A 26,637-nucleotide genomic window follows, 5' to 3' on the forward strand; every position below is an offset into this window, starting at 1 on the left:
AATAGTGAGTGCAGCTCTGGAGTATAATACAGGATGTAACTCAGGATCAGTACAGGAAAGGTAATGTATGTACACAGTGACTGCACCAGCAGAATAGTGAGTGCAGCTCTGGAGTATAATACAGGATGTAACTCAGGATCAGTAATATATTACAGATCTTTAAACCGGTGGACATAAAATTGATTCTTATGGTTTTTCGGGAGGTTCCCTGACTTGTGGCTCACCCTGTGCATGTGTAGACAGTGAGTACACCCCGGTGTCTGTCTGTAACGGATTGTTCAGTGAATTGTTAATGATTATTGCGCACAGTGAAATCCTCTCCTTTTGTGCCTCGTTCACCCATTAGACAGATCTGACGGCTGGATGAACCTTTTCAGTAGTTTTCTCAATATTCACTGAGACGTGAGAACTTCTAATGTGGCGGACAAGAAACTGAGCCCATCATTCACCTTGATCAATAACTGCAACAGCTGTGGCGTTCCCCGCGATATCCCGGCCTGGCCGCAGGGAACGCGTGTGAGGCCTGGCCAGTCCAAGAACTCGGGAGGAGCAGTAGAAGGATAAAAGTCAGCATAAGTAGAGAGATGAGGGAAGGATTGTGTCTTGGGCTTTGGATTATAATCAATTATAAACCTTTTTCTTAGATGTGTGGTTCCTGGGAAGTGAGTCACCTCCTCAGCAGGCACCGACTGCGAAGATGCTTCCTGCCTGGCACTGATGAGGTTAAGTACGCAGAAGTACACGTCTCCTATTTACTGGCCTCATAAATGGTTCCTTAGACAGCAAGCTGAGAGGGGGGGGAGATATCTGCCCCCCCCTTCATATTTCAGAGTCTGCAGTCTCCATAGAGACGCATACCAGCGTCGTAATATAATCTGATCCATGTGTGTGACGGAGGCGCCTGCAGCAGTGGAGCAAGTCAGCAAGGAGGACGAGGCCTACACTGCTGGATACCAGTATACCAAGGCCGTGTATCTAAGCCTGTCATCTGTGATACTGTCTACTGAGATGGTATATCTAAGCCTATCCAGTGTGATACTGTCTGCTGCAACGGATGTATCTAAGCCTATCCAGTGTCATACTGTCTCCTGCAACAATGTATCTAAGCCTATCCACTGTCATCCTGTTTACTGCAGTGATGTATCTAAGCCTATCCACTGTCATACTGTCTGCAGCAACAATGTATCTAAGCCTGTCCAGTGTCCTACTGTCTGCGACAATGATGTATCCAAGCCTATCATGCGTGATACTGTCTTATGTGTTACTGTCATTGTATCTAATCCTATCATGTGTGATACTGTCTGTGGAGCCCCTGTATCTAATCCGATACTGTGTGCTCAGCCACTGCTTCTAACCCTGTTATGTGACTAACTAAACTGCTGTCTTGTGGGATATTGTCTGCTAAACTGCTGTATCTAATCCTGTCACGTGTGATAGACACTGCTGATCTGATGTATCCAAGCCTTTCACCTGTGATGCAGTCTCGGAGGTGTAGGCAGCGGCCATTTTTCAGGAGCACCTTATCTTTCTGTATAATAGTTCATGCTCTCTCCCTGTTTGTGTTTCCAATAATGGCGGTATTCTACGTGAATCTGTTCTCATACCCCGGGCCCTGTGGTAACAGAGCGTCCATTGTCCGCCCTATAAGTGGGTGCCCGGCCTCCAGCCCTGCACGGCCTTTCCCCCAGCCACATGAATTCCTGGATCTGCTGCAGGAGAACACGGCCTCGGAGGGTCTCTGGTTCACCAGGGCATTCTAGATCCTGCTGGAAATATTTACTTTTTCTATTTATATATTGAAATTTTAAGGAGTTTCACATGGACTAAAAGATGGCCCTCCTGTCCATACACCCCTATGTGTGTGCTGTACATAGACCCCTATGTATGAAGATGGTCCATATACCACTCTGTGTGTGTGCTGTACATGGGCATCTATATGTGAGGCTGGTCCATACATCACTATGTGTGCACTGTGTATAGACCTCAATGTATGAGGCTGGTCCATGCACCACATGTTCTGTGTTCTGTATATAGACACCTATGTAAGAGGCTCGTCCATGCACCATGTTCTGTGTGCTGTTAATAGACCCCTATGTATGAGGCTGGTCCATGCACCACGTTCTGTGTTCTGTATATAGACGTCTATGTATGAGGCTGGTCCATATACCACATTCTTTCTTGTCATATATAGACCCCTATGTATGAGGCTGGTCCATGCACCACGTTCTGTGTTCTGTATATAGACCCCTATGTATGAGGCTGGTCCATGCACCACGTGCTGTTTATAGACCCCTATGTATTAGGCTGGTCCATGCACCACGTGTTCTGTGTGCTGTTTATAGACACCTATGTATGAGGCTGGTCCATGCACCACGTTCTGTGTTCTGTATATAGACCCCTATGTATGAGGCTGGTCCATGCACCACGTTCTGTGTTCTGTATATAGACCCCTATGTATGAGGCTGGTCCATGCACCACGTTCTGTGTTCTGTATATAGACCCCTATGTATGAGGCTGGTCCATGCACCATGTTCTGTGTTCTGTATATAGACCCCTATGTATGAGGCTGGTCCATGCACCACGTTCTGTGTTCTGTATATAGACCCCTATGTATGAGGCTGGTCCATGCACCATGTTCTGTGTTCTGTATATAGACCCCTATGTATGAGGCTGGTCCATGCACCACGTTCTGTGTTCTGTATATAGACCCCTATGTATGAGGCTGGTCCATGCACCATGTTCTGTGTGCAATTTATAGACCCCTATGTATGAGGCTGGTCCATGCACCATGTTCTGTGTTCTGTATATAGACCCCTATGTATGAGGCTGGTCCATGCACCACGGTCTGTGTGCGATCTATAGACCCCTATGTATGAGGCTCGTCCATGCACCACGTGTTCTGGGTGCTGTTTATAGACCCCTATGTATGAGGCTGGTCCATGCACCATGGTCTGTGTGCGATCTATAGACCCCTATGTATGAGGCCGGTCCATGCACCACGGTCTGTGTGCGATCTATAGACCCCTATGTAAGAGGCTCGTCCATGCACCATGTTCTGTGTGCAATTTATAGACCCCTATGTATGAGGCTGATTCATACATCACTGTCTGTGTGCCCTGTATTTTAACCCCTATGTATGAGACTCTGTTTGAGACCGGTCCGTATACCGCTGTCTGTAAGTGCTGTATATAGACAGGTCCATACATGAATGTCTGTGTCTATATACCACTGTCTGCAGGGGCTGTACATAAACTACATGCATCACTTCTGTCGGATCCTCCCTCATATTGGGCTATAAAATCTCCCTTCCAGCCGCACCAGCTTTGACGTTGTGAATCATCGGGATGTTCTGCCCTCGCTTTCCTTTGAAATGCCAGATATTCGCTCCGCCGGTATCCGCGTTTGGCTGTTCCCTTTGGTCACATGACGCGTTGCTGATTTTTCACCTTGAAGCGAGCGTCTTTCCAGGACGTAGATGGCCCGCAGCGATCCAGACTCTCACGCTCAACAATGTTGACTGTCGCTAAGCAACCAGATAATTGTAATATTTGTCACCGAAGACGCCGCTACCCTTGTTTTGACAATCGCGGTAAATGGAACGTAGCATAGCTCCTCGCTCTCCTACCCCCATCCGACCTGCAGTCTGGCAGCTGCAGTAGAACAGCCACTCCCTGGTTACTGGCACCGGGCACGGAGAGAGGGATGGATGGCTCAGTGCTGCGTCCTGACAAAACATGGTCTGCGAAACGCGTTTCTCCTCCTTTATTTTTAACGCATTTCTAGTATCCGCTTAGAAGCGCCAAGCTCTCTGGCCTCTGGTGGAGAGAAGTTCATGATCCCAGGTTCACCGGTGTCGTTACAATCTTCGCAGCGTTTCTACGCTTTGCGGCTGACCACTTCCTTCCCCTTACACAGAGCAAAAATAAAATGGTTCTCAGAGAAGTTTCCGTATACTTTATTTAAAGGGACAGCGCCCCTAATGAAAATCAGTTTCAATATGCAAGGGACCCCGCTAGGTGCCGGATCATCCCATGTTCTGGACTATCAGTTATAATAACTGCAGCTCATAAAACACCATCTGACGTCTGAGGCTTCTCCATAGCAGCAGATGTTTTATTTCTTGCACCAGTCCGCCGTCTAAGGTCTACCATAAATCCAAGCTAATAAGCAGACCTCACGCCAGCTCGCCCACTTTACAATACAATAAAACCCTTTTTTTTTTTTTTCATAGGTCTAACGCCGACCACAGAGACAAAGTTTCCAGGGTTCCATTTGTCTCTGGTAACGAGACGCGGCCTCTTTAATCACGTCGTTTAGTTAAATGGCCTCATTAGGGTAGAGCTGTGGAAACCACATTGAAAGGCGCGACCTCTGTAAATATAAACTGAGTCGGGAGAACTTTGAGTTAATGTTCTGTCACTTGGGGCAAATTGCTGGGGGTCTGTGTCTAGCGTCTGTTCTGTTCGGGGCGTCACACGTGGTGTAGAAATACTCCGCATAATCCGCACTTAATTCCTTTTATGTCTTTTCTCATAGAATTACTGTGGCATGTGTTGTTGGTGTGTTTCAGGTCTGTCCCCTCCAAACTTCTGTGTCCCTTCCATTTCCGCATTTTCGGCCCCCCTTTTCTCCCAGAATCCTCTGCTTCCTCCCCCTTTCAGGCCCCCTCTGCTTCCTCCCCCTTTCAGGCCCCCTCTGCCTCCTCTCCCTTTCAGGCCCCCTCTGCCTCCTCTCCCTTTCAGGCCCCCTCTGCCTCCTCTCCCTTTCATGCCCCCTCTGCCTCCTCTCCCTTTCAGGCCCCCTCTGCCTCCTCTCCCTTTCAGGCCCCCTCTGCCTCCTCTCCCTTTCAGGCCCCCTCTGCCTCCTCTCCCTTTCAGGCCCCCTCTGCCTCCTCTCCCTTTCAGGCCCCCTCTGCCTCCTCTCCCTTTCAGGCCCCCTCTGCCTTCTCTCCCTTTCAGGCCCCCTCTGCCTCCTCTCCCTTTCAGGCCCCCTCTGCCTCCTCTCCCTTTCAGGCCCCCTCTGCCTCCTCTCCCTTTCAGGCCCCCTCTGCCTCCTCTCCCTTTCAGGCCCCCTCTGCCTCCTCTCCCTTTCAGGCCCCCTCTGCCTCCTCTCCCTTTCAGGCCCCCTCTGCCTCCTCTCCCTTTCAGGCCCCCTCTGCCTCCTCTCCCTTTCAGGCCCCCTCTGCCTCCTCTCCCTTTCAGGCCCCCTCTGCCTCCTCTCCCTTTCAGGCCCCCTCTGCCTCCTCTCCCTTTCAGGCCCCCTCTGCCTCCTCTCCCTTTCAGGCCCCCTCTGCCTCCTCTCCCTTTCAGGCCCCCTCTGCCTCCTCTCCCTTTCAGGCCCCCTCTGCCTCCTCTCCCTTTCAGGCCCCCTCTGCCTCCTCTCCCTTTCAGGCCCCCTCTGCCTCCTCTCCCTTTCAGGCCCCCTCTGCCTCCTCTCCCTTTCAGGCCTCCTCTCCCTTTCAGGCCCCCTCTGCCTCCTCTCCCTTTCAGGCCCCCTCTGCCTCCTCTCCCTTTCAGGCCCCCTCTGCCTCCTCTCCCTTTCAGGCCCCCTCTGCCTCCTCTCCCTTTCAGGCCCCCTCTGCCTCCTCTCCCTTTCAGGCCCCCTCTGCCTCCTCTCCCTTTCAGGCCCCTCTCTCCACCCCTCAGGCTTTTTTTGCCCCTTAACCCACTGGATTCCTCTGTACCTTACCTCCTTGTAACCCCTCTGTTGTCCTTTTCATTCAGGCCTCTCAGTCCCCTGTCCCTCAACGCTCCTCCCTACGTACTCAAGGGTGCCTCTGCCTCCTCTTCAGGCACCTCTATCTCATATCCCTTCACCCCTAGGCACCTCTGTGTTCTCACCTCTTTCAAGCGCCTCTTTACCCCCAACCCCACCCCACCACCAAAATAAATACATCCAAATTTCCCAACCATTCTTTAATCTGTCTTCTTTTGTTGGAGGAGAGTCAGGACGCCCCCAAACATGTTAAATGGTCAACCATCCCGGATGAGTCCAGGTTTGGTTGAGGTTCACCTTATGGTATGACCACCTCAATATTTAATCATTTCCTCTAGTCTTCACCTACTGTCACACTGACATTGCCCCATGTATGAGACCAGTAATAACTGGACTTGAAAATTATAGGATGTCCACCAAATGATTGATTCAATGAGGAGTCTAGGCTGACACCTATTTACTGGTGTGAGGAAAAAAAGTTGTCACAAAGCGACAAACTGCTACAACAGAGAAAGAAAATCCTGGATTAAATATGAATAATTAGTGTCTGGCAGAGTCATTCGTTGTCACTGTTTTTCCCCCGTCGAAGGTCTTGTGAAGCTGAGTTGTGTTGTCTTTTGCCGCCCGATGTAGACGCAGAGATGAGCGTCTTTTTGTGGGTCTGCATCCCCTTTGTCTGCTGGCGACATGACATGAATGAGTGTCACGGACTCTTGAATCCCAGATCGCTCCTCTATTCTCCTGACGTGTGCTCGGAGGGGCCTTGAGGCCGCAGTAACCATTGTGACTCCTCATTGCCTCCACTCCTGAGGTCGTAACAGTCATAAAGAGCCATTAGAGTGTCCGAAAGGACCGTGCGCCTAGTGTGTAAATCACTGCTCCTGTGACACGGTCTGTGTCGCAGTCTCAAATCATTCCCCTTGTTGTATGGTATGGGCTGGTTAATCAGGAGACTGGGCGAGATGGGTGGATGGATGATCCCTCTTCATGAAAAGTCATAGATTATGTTGACAGGTTTTTGATGCTGTTAACCCTTTGTCCATTTGGTACATCGTCCTTAGAGTCCCCCATTCAACAAAAGCAAGGAAGTGTGGAAAGACAAAGCAAATAAAAAGTTCCAGGGAAAGCTGGGTGACAACCAGTAGGCTGCACAAACAAGTGCGTCTCACCCAGCGGTTGTAGACCGCTGGATGGCACATCTGCCTCATTGTGTCGTGATGCCCACCACAATACCAGTGTATGACTAGGTAAATTTGCCATTCAAGAGTTAAAGGGCATCTGTCAGCAGATTTGTCCCTATGACACTGGCTGACCTGTTACATGTGCGCTTGGCAGCTGAAGGCATCTGTGTTGGTCCCATGTTCATATGTGCCCGCATTGCTGAGAAAAATGATGTTTTAATATATGCAAATTTGCCTCTCGGAGCAACGGGGGCGTTGCCGTTACACCTAGAGGATCAGCTCTCTCTGCAACTGGCGCGCCCTCTTCACTTTGATTTGACAGGACCAGGCAGAGAGAACATCATCACACCTGGCCCTGTCAATCAAAGTGCAGAGGGAGCGGCAGTTGCAGAGAGTGAGGAGCCTCTAAGAGTAACTGCAACACCCCCGTTGCTCCTAGAGGCTCATTTGCATATATTAAAACATCATTTTTCTCAGTAATGCGGGCACATATGAACATGGGACCAACACAGATGCCTTCAGCTGCCAAGCGCACATGTAACAGGTCAGCCAGTGTCATAGGTATAAAACTGCTGACAGATGCTCTTTAAGATAAGTGAATCTGAGTCAGAAGTTAATAGGGCCAAATTGATTATCCATCCCCGGGAAAGCTGGGTAATAAATTGTGTCCTCAGCTGCACAGTGCTCTTTGGCTGTTGCAGCATCAGTTGTGCCTCATAGAAGACAATAGCTGATTTTCGTCAAAAAGAGTCATGTCGCTTTCGTGACTTGTCATGTGACCTTAGTCACGCCAACGTCCATAGCCAACATGGTAACGGCAAATGCAGATCATTGCCCAAAAAAATAAAAATCTGTGTTGTGTTTTTTTTTTTTTTTTGCCTGTCTGGTTTGCTGCTGTGAAGTTTTGTTGCCCTCGGTTACCACACAATGAACTTTACAGATACAATGTATCCGGGGCAGAGAGCACAGCAGGTCTGTTGTATCCCTGGGCAACACACTTAAATCTCAGCGCTAATCACCTAGCACCAGAAAGATACAATGTGATTAGTAAGAACTGCAGGGAACTTGAGGTTTGATGCATGGTAATCTGCAGAGTATTGATACTTTTGTTTTTCTCTTTCCATTTACAGCACATCGGTCCCTCCTCTGTGGCCCGGAAGCAACTTCTTCAAGAAAAATGGAGCTTTGCTTCAAGGTAAGTGCCCGGCGTACACCTAGGACTTGCACTCCGGGGATGGAGCCTGCTGCTGGTGTGATGGCGGATTTCCTGCTTTCTCTGTGTGTTGTCTCTAGATTGCATTAGCTTTGTGTATATTCTTTCTCCCTGTACTTACATGTATTGATTGCCGTCCATGACCGGTGGAGACGGAGTTCTGTTAGTGTCCGGTATCAAGGGTTAAATGGGCCGATCCGGTCTCCTGTAGATGAAGTTCTCCAGCTTTCTAGTAGACTCTGGGAGAGATTTATCAAAGCTGGTGAAAAGGGAAACTTTGATAAATCAGATTCCACCTTTCATTTTTTACAGTATCGGCTTGACTGGTTGCTAGAGGCAACTAAGACCGTTTTCCTTCTCATCGGTTTTGGTAAATCTCCCCCTTTTGTGTTTCTTTTTTACTCGAATTTGACCTTGGGAGAAGTGACTGTGACTGTGGCAGTGTTGAGGCGCATGCACAGTTGCTGCCCCCGAAGCTGAATTTGAGCTTTGCTGCAGGACCCGTATTGTCAGGGCCAGGTCACTCAACGGGCAGCTAGGGGTACAGCCCCTGCTAATGAGACAAATCGGTTCGTTAGAATGGATCCGCTCAACCCTAATCTGGTTACGTTTATATGAAGCTTCATTTTGGCTCCATGCGGCCTGACAGCCCCTATCACGTAACCGGAGCCGAGGCGCGGCGTTCTCATGCACTTGTTAATTTGCATAAAGTTTAAGGCTGTTTACTTTTTATTGAAACCGTAAAACGAATGAGGTTTGGCTCATGCCGATCCGCATGTCGTTACAGGCAGAGGGGTTCATCGGTGACGTCATCAGCATGGATGCTGAAGTCACCCTCTTATGTGCACCAGGGCACACTGCCAGCATTAGGGTGAGGGGCCCTTTAAGGCACACTCTGTATTTAACGATGACCGAGTTCGATTTTGGAAAGCATGACTCTCGCCTTGCAGGAACAGGATCACGTTTCCATGGGCCGCCGTGCATGGGCTGTTAGGGTTGTCGCCGCTGCCGGAGTTGTCGGAGGTAGCGACAAAGAAATGGGAGACTAAACGTTTCTGTCGCCTCTTTGTGCTGAGACTTGGTAACAGTCGTGAGCACAAAGCGTCCCGCTCCCACCTCCTAACCAAACAGGCCAAAGTTTAGTGCCGCAGTTTGGTCGCCGTAGTAACCGCGAGGTGTGGCTGCAAATTACAGGGTGAAAGCACGCTGCTGTTTAAATGCTAGGTGTGTAGACAGCGATTATCTGCAATCTGATGCCCTCATGTACAGAGTCTTAACCCTTACTGCTGGAAAAAACCTCAGTGATTTTACTTGCACACTCGGTTTGGTTGAGCATGCATGTGTTTTGAAGGGGGGGGGGGGGGGGGGGGCGGGTAAATAAGCCAGACCTGTTATCCGCTACATAGGCCTACACTTAGGCCTCATGCACACGACCGTAGTTTCAGTCCGTATCCAATCGCAGATCAGATGCAATCCCATTCATTTCATTGGGGCTGTAAAAGATGCAGACAGCACGCCGCGTGCTGCTGTCCGCATCCGCACGTCCATTCCACAGCCCTGCAAAAAAATTAGAATACATCCTATTCTTGTCAGTTTTGCACCTTTAGGCCTTTCTAACAGAGGGCAGGACATAATGATCCACAAAATGCGGAACGCACATGGCCGGTAGCTGTGTTTTGCGGATTTGCAGATCGCAAAAACGGATCCGATTGTGTGTAGGAGGCCTTACGATGTATGAACATTTTATTGCCCCAGTGCATCCAAAAGATAAATGAGGCAACTTTGCAAATAGTCTTCCTCAGAATTAGTGTTGAGCGAACTTCTGTTTTAAGTTCGGCGTCTAAAGTTCGGCTTCCGGTTAGCGGAGAATCCCGATATGGATTCCGAATTCCGTTGTGGTCCGTGGTAGCGGAATCAATAATCGGCCATTATTGATTCCGCTACCACGGACCACAACGTAATTCGGAATCCATATCTGAATTCTCCGCTAACCGGAAGCCGAACTTTAGACGCCGAACTTAAAACAGAAGTTCGCTCAACACTACTCAGAATCTCTTCCTGAGTGGACCTTTTTGTCGCCATGGTTACAGACTACAAACAAACCCTGTGTAGTCTGATCCTGTAGTCACGTCCTGCCATCTCCTACAGCGACCAATGGGGCTAATGAACGAGCCGTGCCATCCCCTGTATCCCGACGTTTGTCATGTTTAGGGGCAGGATGATGAGAGTTTTGTTTCTCATCTTTGACTGCAGGGTCAGCGAACGCTTACTCTTGTAACGTTTCCACCGATGCGAAAGGGACGTTGGTTTTAAAAGGAAGCGCCTGGCAGCGAAGCGAGCGGCGTGCCAACCAATTTCTGCCTCTTATTTTCTCTTGTCCTGAAATAGTTGACACGAGGCCAAATTCCTCGCCTGTTATCGGATAAGACGTTCCTGCTCGCGGTTTTAATTCACTTCATTTAAAAGTAATGATCTTGCAGCTGCCGGGTGGACGGATTGCCGAAAATCACCACATTTATCATCGTCCTCCAAGGCCGGCAGCGCTAAGACCATTCACTGTGTGAATAGACTCCAGCAGGGGCCCACGTCACGTCCTGGAGTTGAAAATCATATTGCACCATTTCTCAGTTCCATCTGTACCCAAGAAAGCTGGGTCTGACTTCTGGGACCCTCTTTATCATGACAGTGGGAGCCCCGGAAATGGAGCATGCCCTCTGCCACTCGTCTCGGCTTACACTTGGCGAATGAATGGACCGTGTGCATACCTGACCTGCTAGTCCATTCATTACAATGGTCCCTGCAGGGTCCTGGTCAGACCCCCACCCATCTAACAGTTATAACTTGATGTCACCGGAATACCCCTTTAATGTAGAATACACGACCTGTGCTCCGGCCTCGTCTTCATGTCACCTGCATTGGGAGCAGGGGGTAAACAATTCAGACCTGTGCCCAGACTTGCATGGAGCCAAACCGGTTTTTGTCGTCTTCCCTCCAACCCAGCTGTTGAAAGATGTGCCTGCAGCAGCGCCTGCCCCTGGTTGTATGGGAAGAATTACCCTCCCCCACCCTACTGTACTGCTGTAGATGACAGCAATGTCCACAAAGCATGTTACATGAGGGGCACAAGTGCGGGATCAAGGCTGATTGAGGGTTGTAATAATCTGTATCTAGCCACACGTGATCGTATTGGCCTTCATCTTAACCCAAAAGTAATTGCTAAGATTTCCCAGCATTTCCTGCTTGTTCAGAGTCTGCAAAGAACTTGCTCTGGTTGATCTGCATTCTGGGAAGTGTCATCTTTACTCCAGGCTGTGTGCAGTCACCTGATGTAGGAAAAACGGTGACACAGTAACTCCACCAGCAGAATAGTGAGTGCAGCTCTGGAGTATAATACGGGATGTAACTCAGGATCAGTACAGGATAAGTAATGTATGTCCACAGTGACTCCACCAGCAGAATAGTGAGCGCAGCTCTGGAGTATAATACAGGATGTAACTCAGGATCAGTACAGGATAAGTAATGTATGTACACAGTGACTGCACCAGCAGAATAGTGAGTGCAGCTCTGGAGTATAATACAGGATGTAACTCAGGATCAGTACAGGATAAGTAATGTATGTACACAGTGACTGCACCAGCAGAATAGTGAGTGCAGCTCTGGAGTATAATACAGGATGTAACTCAGGATCTGTACAGGATAAGTAATGTATTTACACAGTGACTGCACCAGCAGAATAGTGAGTGCAGCTCTGAAGTGTAATACAGGATGTAACTCAATATTGTAGTACTAGATAATTTATAAGTATGTTGGTGGCTCCAGCTTATTAAAGGGGTTCTCTCACTTTAGCAAATAGCATTTATTATGTAGAGAAAGGGAACTCAAGGCACTTACTAATGTATTGTTATTATCCTTATAGCTTCCTTTGCTGGCTGGATTCATTTTTCTGCCACAGTATACAATGCTCGTTTCCATGGTTATGCAACCGTGTTATCCAGCAGCGGTGGCCGTACTTGCACACTATAGGAAAAAGCGCTAGCCTAAGCCCACTCCCACGGACCCGACCACAAGAGAGGCCAGTGTTCTTTCCTATAAAGTGCAAGCATGACCACCGCTGATGGATTGCAGGTTGATCGTAACCATGGAAACGAGCAGTGAATAATGTGGCGGGAAAATGAATCCAGCCAGCAAAGGAAGCAATATAGATAATAACAATACATTAGTAAGTGCCTTGTATTGACTTCCCCTACACAATAAATGCTGTTTGCTGAAGTGAGACAACCCCTTTAACTCTTCTCCTGTATGGTTGACATGAGTTGTCAGGACTTTCTGCACTATATTTTAACACTGAACCGTCCTTATCATTTCATCCTGGATTCCAGATTAGAGGGATTGTGCTGTAGTCGGGATTGGTTGTATAATTGAGGGGTTTGTGATCTCGCTGATTGTTTCTTCGCCGTCAGTACATCTGACTCTGCTGCTATTTATCCAATGACTTCTCCGACTCTGACCTTGGGAAGGCGTCTATTTATAGTGGGTATGATGGCTCGTCAGGGTTTATCTTGTCGTATTCCTCCTGACAGCGGCTGCAGATGATACGCGCAGCGCTCTCCCTCTGCCTGGTGCTCTATCGATCACACCGCACGTTAAGTGGGCGAGCGCTGGGAATGAGACAGGTCCCCGCGGAGGCCTCTGATACGCGATCACTAATACAATTTTAAGTGCATCAGCAGTGACTGTTCCTGCAGCTTTAACGGCCTTATCCTGTTACTGAGTGCAACCCTGGCACAATGCGGATCTCCCCCAATTAAATTAATGGCACCCAAAAAATATTAGTCTTTTATATACTCTTCTGTTAAAAATAATTACTTATTTAGATCTGCATATAGGGGAAAAACTAGCTGACAACTAATATGGCTTCCATTGCAGATCCCATAGAGGTTGCCACCCACTTTTTCCATGCGACTGGGGATTCTTCAAATTACAGATGTGGTGAGGGTCACCGCTGCAGCCAATGATTGGCTTCAGTGGTGATGTGTCCCTCCAGCTGCACATCATCAGGCAGTGAGACACACCACCGCTGAAACCAGTCATTAGTTATAGTAGCACAAGCGCCCCCGACCAGAAAATTGTCAAACAGAGCCAGAATGCCAGCGGGGAGCTGGTAAGTATTTAGTCTTTCCTTGGGTACCACACACTGCGGAACTGCTTAAAGGGCATCTGTCAGCAGTTTTGTACCTATGACACTGGCTGACCTGTTTCATGTGCACTTGGCAGCTGGAGGCATCTGTGTTGGTTCCATGTTCATTTGTGCCCACATTGCTGAGAAAAATAATGTTTTAATATATGCAAATGATCTCTAGGAGCAACGGGGGCGTTACCATTACACCTAGAAAACGAACTGATGGTCACTATGGACCTGAATACGTCTTTGGAACATATGAACATGGGACCAACACAAATGTCTTCAGCTGCCAAGCGCACATGTAACAGGCCAGCCAGGGTCATATGTACAAAACTGCTGACAGATGCCCTTTAAAAACGGTCCTAATTCTGGAAGATCCCTTTAAGGTCCTGATCTGCTCCTCATGGGATTTGTACGGGTTTCAGTTGTAATTGACGGATATTTTCCAAGCTGCATTTCTCACTATACTCGGCAGTAAAGTTCATCCAAACAATCTACGGGGGGGGGGCTCCTCGAACAAGCTGCACAATTCGTTTTGGGGTCTCTTTGGTTCCATCTTCTTGGCCTAGAGACATCCTGGCGGCAATGAGAGAACATAATGTACATGTGTGTGTGTATATAGCACTTTATAAAGCCTCTGGTTGATGGCCGATGTTGCGCTGACGCGTCCGTAATTCGCTTTCCATTAGCAGAGAGAAAAGGAGGTCATGAATGTAGAAGGGTTATTCGTTAGCCTCGGACAATAAGAGTGCCCCCCTTCCCTTCTTCCCCTGCACAATAGATGACTGTACGCCATTCACCGAGCCGCTATTACAAATCCCTCTTGTCACAAGAGATCATCGTCGTACCGCTGGCGAGGGGTTGGAGCGGAGGCTGCACTCTTCTTAAACGATCATCCCAGGCCGGCTGAGCAGATTGCGAGGGGATGTCTTCCTTCCACCATTCACCTTTTGTGTGAGGCGACTCTACCTATTGTCTGTGTGATCATTGACCCGGCTGGAATCGCTCTTAATGCAACAGGGCTGAAACGCGTTGGTTCCTTTCAAAGTGAGGCCAGAAAAATCAATGCCGCCGTGCTTGTAAAATGTGTCTGTTCACTATGCACACGGGCTCAGATCTGCCAAACTGCTCAGGTTGTACCTCTCCCCTCCGCCGCCTCCTAATGATTTCTGCTGCTGCAGAACTATGAACAATCCCCAGCAGGTCACGTATCTGTTGCTAGGAAAGCTGGGTGACTCTCAGAAGGAAGCATGCCTGCCATTCAGGGCTGCAGGAAAGCTGAGTAGCGACCATTGTGGATAGATCAGGCCATTGCACAGACCCCAACCTGCAAATCTTGCAGAATCCTAGGTCACCCTGACATTGGGTGGCTTCAACAACCCCCCAGGTGACTATACAGCGTCTCTGCAGTTAGAATATACAATGTAGCAACTGCAGCAATCGTGTATCATTTTGGTTATCAAAGGTTCTTTAGTATTTTTGTTATTTGTTGAACCTCCCGTCTAACAATGGTGACATCACCCTGGAGAAGAACCCCCATCGCTGCACACTCAACTTTTGCTCATCGCCATCTCTCTGCTTCACTTTCATTTTCAGCCGAGCAGGATAACAGACGGTTCCAGGAATGGGGCAGGGCCGGCTTATCCGTTGGACTGTGTTCTGTTGATATTGTGTCCATGGCAGTTGAGTCGTTTGTTGCCGTGGTGATGAACTCGTTCTGCAGGTTGTTACACTACACCCAGCTTAGTCATTTAGGGCAGACAGTGTGCACAACGCCGAGCCCTGCCGGCGACAACTGCTGGATACAGCTACTAGAGTCAGCCAAAGGAAAGGATAGGCGGCGTTCTCAGTGATGTCACCGCTGCTCTCTAGTGAATGGATAGGCTGCATTCTCAGTGATGTCACCGCTGCTCTCTAGTGAATGGATAGGCTGCATTCTCAGTGATGTCACCGCTGATCTCTAGTGAATAGATAGGCTGCATTCTCAGTGATGTCACCGCTGATCTCTAGTGAATAGATAGGCTGCATTCTCAGTGATGTCACCGCTGATCTCTAGTGAATGGATAGGCTGCATTCTCAGTGATGTCACCGCTAATCTCTAGTGAATGGATAGGTTGAGTTCAATGATGTCACCTCTGCTCTCTAGTGAATGGATAGGCTGCATTCTCAGTGATGTCACCGCTGCTCTCTAGTGAATGGATAGGCGGCGTTCTCAGTGATGTCACCGCTGATCTCTAGTGAATGGATAGGCTGCATTCTCAGTGATGTCACCGCTGCTCTCTAGTGAATGGATAGGCTGCATTCTCAGTGATGTCACCGCTGATCTCTAGTGAATAGATAGGCTGCATTCTCAGTGATGTCACCGCTGCTCTCTAGTGAATGGATAGGCTGCATTCTCAGTGATGTCACCGCTGCTCTCTAGTGAATGGATAGGCTGCATTCTGAGTGATGTCACCGCTGATCTCTAGTGAATGGATAGGCTGCATTCTCAGTGATGTCACCACTGCTCTCTAGTGAATGGATAGGCTGCATTCTCGGTGATGTCACCGCTGATCTCTAGTGAATGGATAGGTTGAGTTCAGTGATGTCACCGCTGCTCTCTAGTGAATGGATAGGCTGCATTCTCAGTGATGTCACCGCTGCTCTCTAGTGAATGGATAGGCTGCATTCTCAGTGATGTCACCGCTGCTCTCTAGTGAATGGATAGGCTGCATTCTCAGTGATGTCACCGCTGATCTCTAGTGAATGGATAGGCTGCATTCTCAGTGATGTCACCGCTGATCTCTAGTCATTAGCTTGCTGAGCCCTGGTTCCCTCTCATTAGTAGACATGTGCTGTCTGTCTCTGCAGTTTATAGGATGTGCAGAGATATATAAAAAATGTTAGTGGTTACCATAGAAACAGAGACCCGATGGCGGCAGGAAGAATTTTTTTTTTTTTTTTTCTTCTTCTTCTTCTTCTTCCTTCCTCACTGGTCATTCTCCAGAATGGAAACTTACAAGTCACAAATATTCACGAGGCCGAAGGAAAAGTCATTATTAGCCGCGATGACTCTCATGACGCTGGAATCTGAATCTATTTTTCCTCTTATCCTACAAATTCCAGTTCTCCCAGCAGAAATTCCGACTCTTGCAAGAAAAGTTTCAGTAACCGCAGATGATGCAAATGTAATTTTTTTTCCCATCTTTCCCAGTTTCCAAAAGATTTTTTTTTTTTAAAGGTGTATATTATTTTCCTGCGTTGAGTCCTCTTCTATGGATCTGCTTTTGTCATCGGTTTACTAATGATCTTATGAATTGCGCTTGAGCAAGGTGGGGTGAGCGTTTAGTTTTTTTTTTTGTCTTTTTTTTTTTTTTGTAAGCAAACATTTCTCGCTGCGCACGGAGAGATCCTGTAATCATCGCGGCCTGCAGAGATGAAAGGCGCTCGCCTAAACTCCGCAAACACCATTTGTTGACATCAAAGTTTGCGTTCTTTACGAGGAGGGAACGAATCAAAGGCAAGAAGAGCGCGCTGTCCGGGCTTTGCGCGGGGAGGGGGGGTGCTGTATCTTCTCGTAGTGATAATTGAGAGTCGAGCGCAGGCGCTCGCTATGTGACAAGGCTGCTTATCCCCGGGCGACTCGCAACCCTCAATGAATTTGTTACGGTGGAATATATTTTTTTTAATTATTTTTTTTTGGTCATGGTTGTCAAGGCAACCATGGAAATAACTAAGGACATGTTTGCCCCCTTTAAATAATCATCCTCTAGTTACGCCTATCTTTGCTAAGGATAAGCGTTGTTCTCCGATTTTTACATGGGAACAGTGAAGACTGCCTCGGGCTGCTGCTGCTTTGCTGTTCAGAGTCATCGGAGACCTGGGAAACACTAAGGGGCCCGAGGGCCAAAAGGAAATGTGATCTCTATGATGACCTCAGTCATCAGGAATACTGTTGTAGAAGAGCGCCCCCATGTGGCCTGGTGTTCCTGAAAAAGAACAGTAAGAGAATAAAAAGGGCCTTTACTTTCTAAAGCGTCCTGCTGTCCTAATGACAATGCCTCCATTGAGGATCATTCTGCCCCCCAGTGGTAATAGGCGGTATAGGCTGGAGCGTAATATGATCTATATTCTATATGGCATGCGGTTATAATCTGGGTGCCTCCATCCGTTTACTTTTTTTGGGGTTGTGCCTCCTCTCTGCTGTTCTGACAAGTTACTAGGGATACATTGTAATAATCGTCGTTTCCTCCTTTGAGTTGTCAGGAAACCACATGTCTCAAGTCTCCCACTCAGAATTTCCTCTGATCTCAGAGCAGAGAAGAGGCGGGGGGGGGGCTCAGCAGGCCTTAAACCTCATCTTTCGCCGCCTCTTACCTGCATTATTAAAACTCTTTTAGGTGGAGTGGCCCTTTAAGAATAGCCAACAGTCGTCTGTATAATTGCAGTCAGCACAGGCCGGAGACTGGTGCCTCACGTAGAGGAGAGGCGTCTGGACGGTGCAGCCTCCTCGGGGGGTTAACGTGGAGTTCGGGAGCGCAGCCGACTCCAGGATTATATTATGTGGAAGGAATGTGTCTTGTCCTGTGTTGAAATTTGAGTGCTGATGTAATGATGTCCTTGTTGTAACCCCTCGCTGCTCGGGGAGCACTTCTTACCCCTCTCCTACAAATCCACATGTAATCATACTAAATTTGGGGATCTTTATAGCACCGTCCGAATTCTCACCTGGAATTTCAAATGATTGAATCGTCGTCTTCCCTTCCACAGGAGACAATATCTCCAGCCATATTAGGTGGCAAAGCTGGGTGACTGTTATGGTAGTGTGATTTTACCATCCAGGGTTCTGGGAAAGCTGGGTGAGCATGCAACTGTGATCTGTAATGGTGGTACTGTATTGCTTTCGTGGCAGCAAATACTTCAAGAGCCATAACTGCGCAGGTGAAGGCGCCCTTACTGTGTTCTGTGCCATGGACACTTAAGCCATGTGTCTGCTCTTATCCTGTATACATGGACACTGCACAGTACCACTTCTCTGTCCTGTATACTGGGTGTATCTGCTCTTATTCTGTATATATGGACACTGCACAGTACCACTTCTCCTGTCCTGTATACTGGGTGTAATCCTCAGTGTCTGCTCTTATTCTGTATGTATGGACACTGCACAGTACCACTTCTCTGTCCTGTATACTGGGTGTAATCCTCAGTATCTGCTCTTATTCTGTATATATGGACACTGCACAGTACCACTTCTCTGTCCTGTATACTGGGTGTAATCCTCAGTATCTGCTCTTATTCTGTATATATGGACACTGCACAGTACCACTTCTCTGTCCTGTATACTGGGTGTAATCCTCAGTGTCTGCTCTTATTCTGTATGTATGGACACTGCACAGTACCACTTCTCCTGTCCTGTATACTGGGTGTAATCCTCAGTATCTGCTCTTATTCTGTATATATGGACACTGCACAGTACCACTTCTCTGTCCTGTATACTGGGTGTAATCCTCAGTATCTGCTCTTATTCTGTATATATGGACACTGCACAGTACCACTTCTGTCCTGTATACTGGATGTAATCCTCAGTATCTGCTCTTATTCTGTATGTATGGACACTGCACAGTACCACTTCTCTGTCCTGTATACTGGGTGTAATCCTCAGTATCTGCTCTTATTCTGTTTACATGAACACTGCACAGTACCACTTCTCTGTCCTGTATACTGGGTGTAATCCTCAGTATCTGCTCTTATTCTGTATATATATACACTGCACAGTACCACTTCTCTGTCCTGTATACTGGGTGTAATCCTCAGTATCTGCTCTTATTCTGTATATATGGACACTGCACAGTACCACTTCTCCTGTCCTGTATACTGGGTGTAATCCTTTGTATCTGCTCTTATTCTGCTTATATGGACACTGCACAGTACCACTTCTCTGTCCTGTATACTGGGTGTAATCCTCAGTATCTGCTCTTATTCTGTATATATGGACACTGCACAGTACCACTTCTCCTGTCCTGTATACTGGGTGTAATCCTCAGTATCTGCTCTTATTCTGTATATATGGATACTGCACAGTACCACTTCTCTGTCCTGTATACTGGGTGTAATCCTCAGTATCTGCTCTTATTCTGTATATATGGATACTGCACAGTACCACTTCTCTTCTCCTGTATGCTGGTTGTAATTCTCAGTTTCTTATTCTGTATATATGGACACTGCACAGTACCACTTCTCCTGTCCTGTATACTGGGTGTAATTCTCAGTATCTGCTCTTATTCTGTATGTATGGACACTGCACAGTACCACTTCTCCTGTCCTGTATACTGGGTGTAATCCTCAGTATCTGCTCTTATTCTGTATATATGGACACTGCACAGTACCACTTCTCCTGTCCTGTATACTGGGCGTAATCCTCAGTATCTGCTCTTATTCTTCTTATATGGACACTGCACAGTACCACTTCTCCTGTCCTGTATACTGGGGGTAATCCTCAGTATCTGCTCTTATTCTGTATGTATGGGCACTGCACAGTACCACTTCTCTGTCCTGTATACTGGGTGTAATCCTCAGTATCTGCTCTTATTCTGTATATATGGATACTGCACAGTACCACTTCTCTGTCCTGTACACTGGGTGTAATCCTCAGTATCTGCTCTTATTCTGTATATATGGACACTGCACAGTACCACTTCTCCTGTCCTGTATACTGGGTGTAATCCTCAGTATCTGCTCTTATCCTGTATATATGGACACTGCACAGTACCACTTCTCTGTCCTGTATACTGGGTGTAATCCTCAGTATCTGCTCTTATTCTGTATATATGGACACTGCACAGTACCACTTCTCTGTCCTGTATACTGGGCGTAATCCTCAGTATCTGCTCTTATTCTGTATATATGGACACTGCACAGTACCACTTCTCTGTCCTGTATACTGGGTGTAATCCTCAGTATCTGCTCTTATTCTGTATGTATGGACACTGCACAGTACCACTTCTCCTGTCCTGTATACTGGGTGTAATCCTCAGTATCTGCTCTTATTCTGTATACATGGACACTGCACAGTACCACTTCTCTGTCCTGTATACTGGGTGTAATCCTTAGTATCTGCTCTTATTCTGTATACATGGACACTGCACAGTACCACTTCTCCTGTCCTGTATACTGGGTGTAATCCTTAGTATCTGCTCTTTTTCTGTATATATACACACTGCACAGTACCACTTCTCTGTCCTGTATACTGGGTGTAATCCTTAGTATCTGCTCTTATTCTGTATACATGGACACTGCACAGTACCACTTCTCTGTCCTGTATACTGGGTGTAATCCTCAGTATCTGCTCTTATTCTGTATGTATGGACACTGCACAGTACCACTTCTCCTGTCCTGTATACTGGGTGTAATCCTTAGTATCTGCTCTTATTCTGTATATATGGACACTGCACAGTACCACTTCTCTGTCCTGTATACTGGATGTAATCCTCAGTATCTGCTCTTATCCTGTATATATGGACACTGCACAGTACCACTTCTCTTCTCCTGTATACTGGATGTAATCCTCAGTATCTGCTCTTATTCTGTATACATGGACACTGCACAGTACCACTTCTCTGTCCTGTATACTGGGTGTAATCCTCAGTATCTGCTCTTATTCTGTATACATGGACACTGCACAGTACCACTTCTCTTCTCCTGTATACTGGGTGTAATCCTCAGTATCTGCTCTTATTCTGTATACATGGACACTGCACAGTACCACTTCTCTGTCCTGTATACTGGGTGTAATCCTCAGTATCTGCTCTTATTCTGTATACATGGACACTGCACAATACCACTTCTCTTCTCCTGTATACTGGGTGTAATCCTCAGTATCTGCTCTTCTCCTGTATACTGGGTGTAATTCTCAGTTTCTTATTCTGTATGTTTGGTCAGTCCACAGTACCAGTTGTATAATATAAATGTTTTATAATATTACGTGACTTTTGCATTATATAAAAGTCTCTGCAGTTCATCCTATCATGATATTACAGTATCGTCTCCCCTCTCCCGAGTCAGATTGAGAATCGGCTGATGTCAGCAAAATGACATGATATGACCATGACAGTCGAGCCGACAAGGAGCTGTCGTCATTAGGAGGGGCGGTGTTTGGGGAATAAGGGGTTGCTGATGGCTCTGTTATAAGCATTGTGGGATGAGCTATTGTCTTCTGTTATCAGCCGTTCCTGATGACGGTGGTGCCAGTAAACGTGCCGATCTCCATGTGACCCGGGTGGTTCTGTTCTGTGCACTGGATGAGGGGGATCCTCTTGGTGGGATTTGGCGCCGTCTCTTCATTTTTCTGCATCGCGGTTCGGTGCTCGTCTCGCCGCCTCGTCGTTCTGTTTCGCCTCCGGGCAGATGGGACGCTTCGCCAGGACAGATGTTCCTTTCAGCAGCCGATCCTGGATGTTTACTGTTGTTATGGTGACATTGGTTACCATGGAAGCCCCGACTGCTTGGCTTTGCTTTTTTTTTTTTCTCTCTCTCCGGGGGCGGCGGGAATGGGGGTGGGGGGAGATCATCGGGAAAGCCATAATATTTTCTGCAAGCTGACATCTGTCTAGCAACAGAATGGGGATTGGTTCTGCAAAATATCAGCGGGGGGGCTGCCGGGTTTTGGACTGATCTGGATTGTGGCAGCCCTATTCCCAATGTACACCCTCACCCCCCACTTACCTAGTCTCCTCTCTATTACAGTGTTTGCTCCTGCTTTCATCAGAATTTGTCCTCCATTGCTCTTCAGGACAATTTTGGGGTGGGGGTGGAATAGGTATTCCCAGCCACAGCAGATCCCCCAATAATTGCCTGCACCCCTGACCCTCCCCAAAAGATCCCCACTCCTGCCCAGTGCAGGGGTTATGGGCTCATTGGTTTTATAAATAAAATGGACCATTCCAAAATTTGTCCTAATTCAGACTCAAGCGACATCGCAGAGGATGGGAGGCAGTTTTTTTTATGGCGTAGGGGCTAAACTTAAAAGGGTTGTCGAGGATTAGAAAAGTATGGCTGCTTGCTTCCCAAAACGACACCACGCCACCCATAGGTAGTGTCAACTTGGCTTTATTGTAGCCATTGGAGCACAGCTGCAGTACCGCACCCAACCTGGGGACAGGGGTGGTGCTGTTTTTACAAGAAGGCAGCCATGTTTTTCTAATTCGGGACAACCCATTTTAATAGAAATTGTCGATTTAGTCATAAATGCCGAACAAAAACGTCTTCTAAACCTGGTTTCTATTTGATATTTTTCTAAATGCGTCCTGCAGTGTAAAGAATGGAGGTTTAGCATTGTGGTTGTCATGGTTACATCCAGGGTTCACCCTATGTGGCCTAGTATCTGTGTGAATGAGTATGGATACCATACAGCTTGAAGGACGGTTATTGTGTATGCATATAGGCTGGAGCCTGGACGTAGCTGTGACCAGGAGGATGAAAACCTCCATCCTTTACACTGCAGGCTGCATCCAGAGAACACGAAACGGAGAAAAACAGAAATGTTCATATTGCAAAATGAGTGTTCTTTTCATTTAGTGTAGCTGCTGTAGCAGAGGCACGAGGTTCAGAGGGCCTTATGGACAGGGGGGCGTCAGACTGGTCCTGGAGACCTACTGCCAGAGACCATTGCAGAGATCAGCTTCTTAGATACACAAAGCCCTAAGTACCTCGGTGACAACACTAGGCTGCGTTGAAGCTCCATATTACATTATGATACTGGGCCTTTTAGGAGATTGTGTAGGGGGGTGGGGGGTTGACCCGTGTCCTCTGCTCTGTGTGACGTCTCTTCTGTCCCTTTCCTTCCTCCGCTCTCGGATCATGTGACTGTTCGGCCGGTGGCCTGCGCCCCCTGGTGGTGGGCTACCTGCGTCTCTTCCCTGTCATAGAGTCTATAAGTTTAGTGTAAGATTTCACGCTGACGTTTAGTAACGTATCTGTTGGTTGATTTTCACAGATCCCGACATCGCCGCTGCCAGCGCCATGATGCTATTGAATTCTCCACATGATTTACACGCAGGTTGTGAGTAGACAGCGACACTACATGTGACTGACATTACAGCGGGAACCTATATCTACAGGGGTGGACGGGCCATTAGACCCTACAGGGAAATTTCCCGGTCGGCCGATGCCCTAGGGGGCCGCCAGAGTCCACCTAATGGCCGCCACCTGGGTACTTAACGATGTGATGCTCTCAGCATTAATTAATGCTAGGAGCATCAGGTACTTACCGTATTTTTCGCCCTACAAGACGCACCGGCCAATAAGACACACACAGGTTTTAGAGGAGGACAATAAGAAAAAATATATTTTTCATTAGACCTCAGGTCAGACCTCCAGTGTTAATCAGACTTCAGATGACAGCCCCAATCAGACCCCCCCAATGTTAATAAGACCTCAGATTAGACTCCCAATCAGACCTCAGCTCAGACCCCAATGTGAATGACCCCCAATCAGACCTCAGATAAGAGCCCCATGCCTCTCAGGAGCCCACATATCAGCCCCCATGCCTCTCATCAGCCCCCATTGCCATATTTCAGCCCTCATTATCAGGCCCCAAGGCCATGTTTCAGCCCCCATATCAGCCTCCATGCCTCTCATCAATCACAGAACACGAAACAAAAAAAAACACTTACCTCTCCGGCCTCCAGCCGAGGACCAGGAAGCAGTGAGTACAGAGCCTTCACCGCTACCCGGTCCTACAGTACTAATGAGCGCTTCCATAATGGAAGCACTCCTTAGTATTCACCCCATAAGACGCAGGAAAAGATTTGTCTTATGGGGCGAAAAATACGGTTTCCCCCTGGCCGTGGCCACAGGTGCCCTCCTGAATCCCTGTACAGTGATACAGTTTAATACTGCAGAGGGGGCAACAGTAGTTTGTGCTGCACAGTGGGATTTGGTTCTGCGGGGGCGGTATTTTGCGCTGCACCGTGGGATTTGGTTCTGCGGGGGCGGTATTTTGTGCTGCACCGTGATATTTGGTTCTGCGGGGGCGGTATTTTGTACTGCACTAAGGTACGGTTAGCCCCACCTACTTCTGTTGGCCCTGTCTACTTGTGCTGCCCGGCCTTCTGTCAGACTGGATCCACCTACAACACGGGGCCAATTTTAGGTTTTATGTTTTTTTCCAGGGCCACTTTAAGTTTCCAGTCCACCCCTGTATTCTCTATGCAGCTTGTCTCTGCTATATCTATGGGGAACAGATCTGGAGTGAAACGCGTAAATCCTCCCAGCCTAGATACAAACTGTTCCCTTAGGTTCGAGCAGGGCACCACAAAGCCCAGCATAGCCCTGTGTATGTGTGGCATCTGGGGATGTGTTTTCACATCATGAATCTGACCCGATGTATTTTATTAACTTGCTGAATGGGTTTTCTAAGCGAGACCTTAACAGCACGGGGAGAATCCCAATGAGTCACTGCTTATTATCTGTGTCAGTCAGCTGGAGACGACGCCTTTCATGTCATTGTCGAGTAATCCAGAAATAGAGAGCGGCCATGACACACAGTAAATAATTATAATACTCCACTGTAATAGAGGAAGAGCATCGCATTAAAGGGCCGGCGCATTCACCAAGCAGCCATGTGTTCTGGTATTCACGAGAATGAAATGTTCAGTGGAGAGAAGCGCCTGAAGTCACCGCTGATCTCTAGTGAATGGATAGGCGGCATTCTCAGTGATGTCACTGCTGATCTCTAGTGAATGGATGGGCTGCATTCTCAGTGATGTCACCGCTGATCTCTAGTGAATGGATAGCCTGCATTCTCAGTGATGTCACCGCTGATCTCTAGTGAATGGATAGGCTGCATTCTCAGTGATGTCACCGCTGCTCTCTAGTAAATGGATAGGCTGCATTCTCAGTGATGTCACCGCTGATCTCTAGTGAATGGATAGCCTGCATTCTCAGTGATGTTACCGCTGCTCTCTAGTGAATGGATAGGCTGCATTCTCAGTGATGTCACCGCTGATCTCTAGTGAATGGATGGGCTGCATTCTCAGTGATGTCACCTCTGCTCTCTAGTGAATGGAAAGGCGGCATTCTCAGTGATGTCACCGCTGCTCTCTAGTGAATGGGTAGGCTGCATTCTCAGTGATGTCACCGCTGATCTCTAGTGAATGGATAGGCGGCATTCTCAGTGATGTCACCGCTGCTCTCTAGTGAATGGATAGGCTGCATTCTCAGTGATGTCACTGCTGATCTCTAGTGAATGGATAAGCTGCATTCTCAGTGATGTCACCGCTGCTCTCTAGTGAATGGATAGGCTGTATTCTCAGTGATGTCACCGCTGATCTCTAGTGAATGGATAGGCTGCATTCTCAGTGATGTCACCGCTGATCTCTAGTGAATGGATAGGCTGTATTCTCAGTGATGTCACCGCTGATCTCTAGTGAATGGATAGGCTGCATTCTCAGTGATGTCACCGCTGATCTCTAGTGAATGGATAGGCTGCATTCTCAGTGATGTCACCGCTGATCTCTAGTGAATGGATAGGCTGCATTCTCAGTGATGTCACCGCTGATCTCTAGTGAATGGATAGGCTGCATTCTCAGTGATGTCACCGCTGATCTCTAGTGAATGGATAGGCTGTATTCTCAGTGATGTCACCGCTGATCTCTAGTGAATGGATAGGCTGCATTCTCAGTGATGTCACCGCTGCTCTCTAGTGAATGGATAGGCTGCATTCTCAGTGATGTCACCGCTGATCTCTAGTGAATGGATAGGCTGCATTCTCAGTGATGTCACCGCTGATCTCTAGTGAATGGAAAGGCTGCATTCTCAGTGATGTCACCGCTGATCTCTAGTGAATGGATAGGCTGCATTCTCAGTGATGTCACCGCTGATCTCTAGTGAATGGATAGGCTGCATTCTCAGTGATGTCACCGCTGATCTCTAGTGAATGGATAGAAATAGTACTTTATTTACCAGACAGCAACGTTTCGATCCTTCTCTCTGGGATCTTTCTCAAGCACTGCTTGAGAAAGATCCCAGAGAGAAGGATCGAAACGTTGCTGTCTGGTAAATAAAGTACTATTTTTTTCATTTTACGCTTTGGAAGTGCTGCGGAATTTCTTTTTGTTATATGCTTTGGAGGGGGACCGCCTCCATAGCCGCTTGCACTCCGCTGACATTGTTTGTCGCAGTGCGGCTCCTGTTGCCTTTTCTTCATAGTGAATGGATAGGCTGTATTCTCAGTGATGTCACCGCTGCTCTCTAGTGAATGGATAGGCTGCATTCTCAGTGATGTCACCGCTGCTCTCTAGTGAATGGATAGGCTGCATTCTCAGTGATGTCACCGCTGATCTCTAGTGAATGGATAGGCTGCATTCTCA

General features: G+C 47.8%; 1 protein-coding gene across 5 annotated transcripts in view; it reads left to right on the forward strand.

Moving 5' to 3' along the window:
* The window catches only part of FOXN3 (forkhead box N3), a 142,357-nt gene that overhangs the window by 103,303 nt on the left and 12,417 nt on the right, over window positions 1–26,637 (forward strand). For 4 of the 5 annotated variants that reach the window (XM_040412127.1, XM_040412130.1, XM_040412128.1 and 1 more), the window contains exons 4-5: window positions 8,027–8,091; window positions 23,262–23,327. In XM_040412127.1, coding sequence (XP_040268061.1) covers window positions 8,027–8,091; window positions 23,262–23,327 — 131 coding nt within the window. The remainder of the gene's footprint in view (window positions 1–8,026; window positions 8,092–23,261; window positions 23,328–26,637) is intronic. The other variant, XM_040412131.1, reaches the window with a different exon arrangement.

The sequence above is a fragment of the Bufo bufo genome, chromosome 11 (genome assembly GCF_905171765.1).
Source record: "Bufo bufo chromosome 11, aBufBuf1.1, whole genome shotgun sequence".
NCBI classification, from domain to species: Eukaryota; Metazoa; Chordata; class Amphibia; order Anura; family Bufonidae; genus Bufo; species Bufo bufo.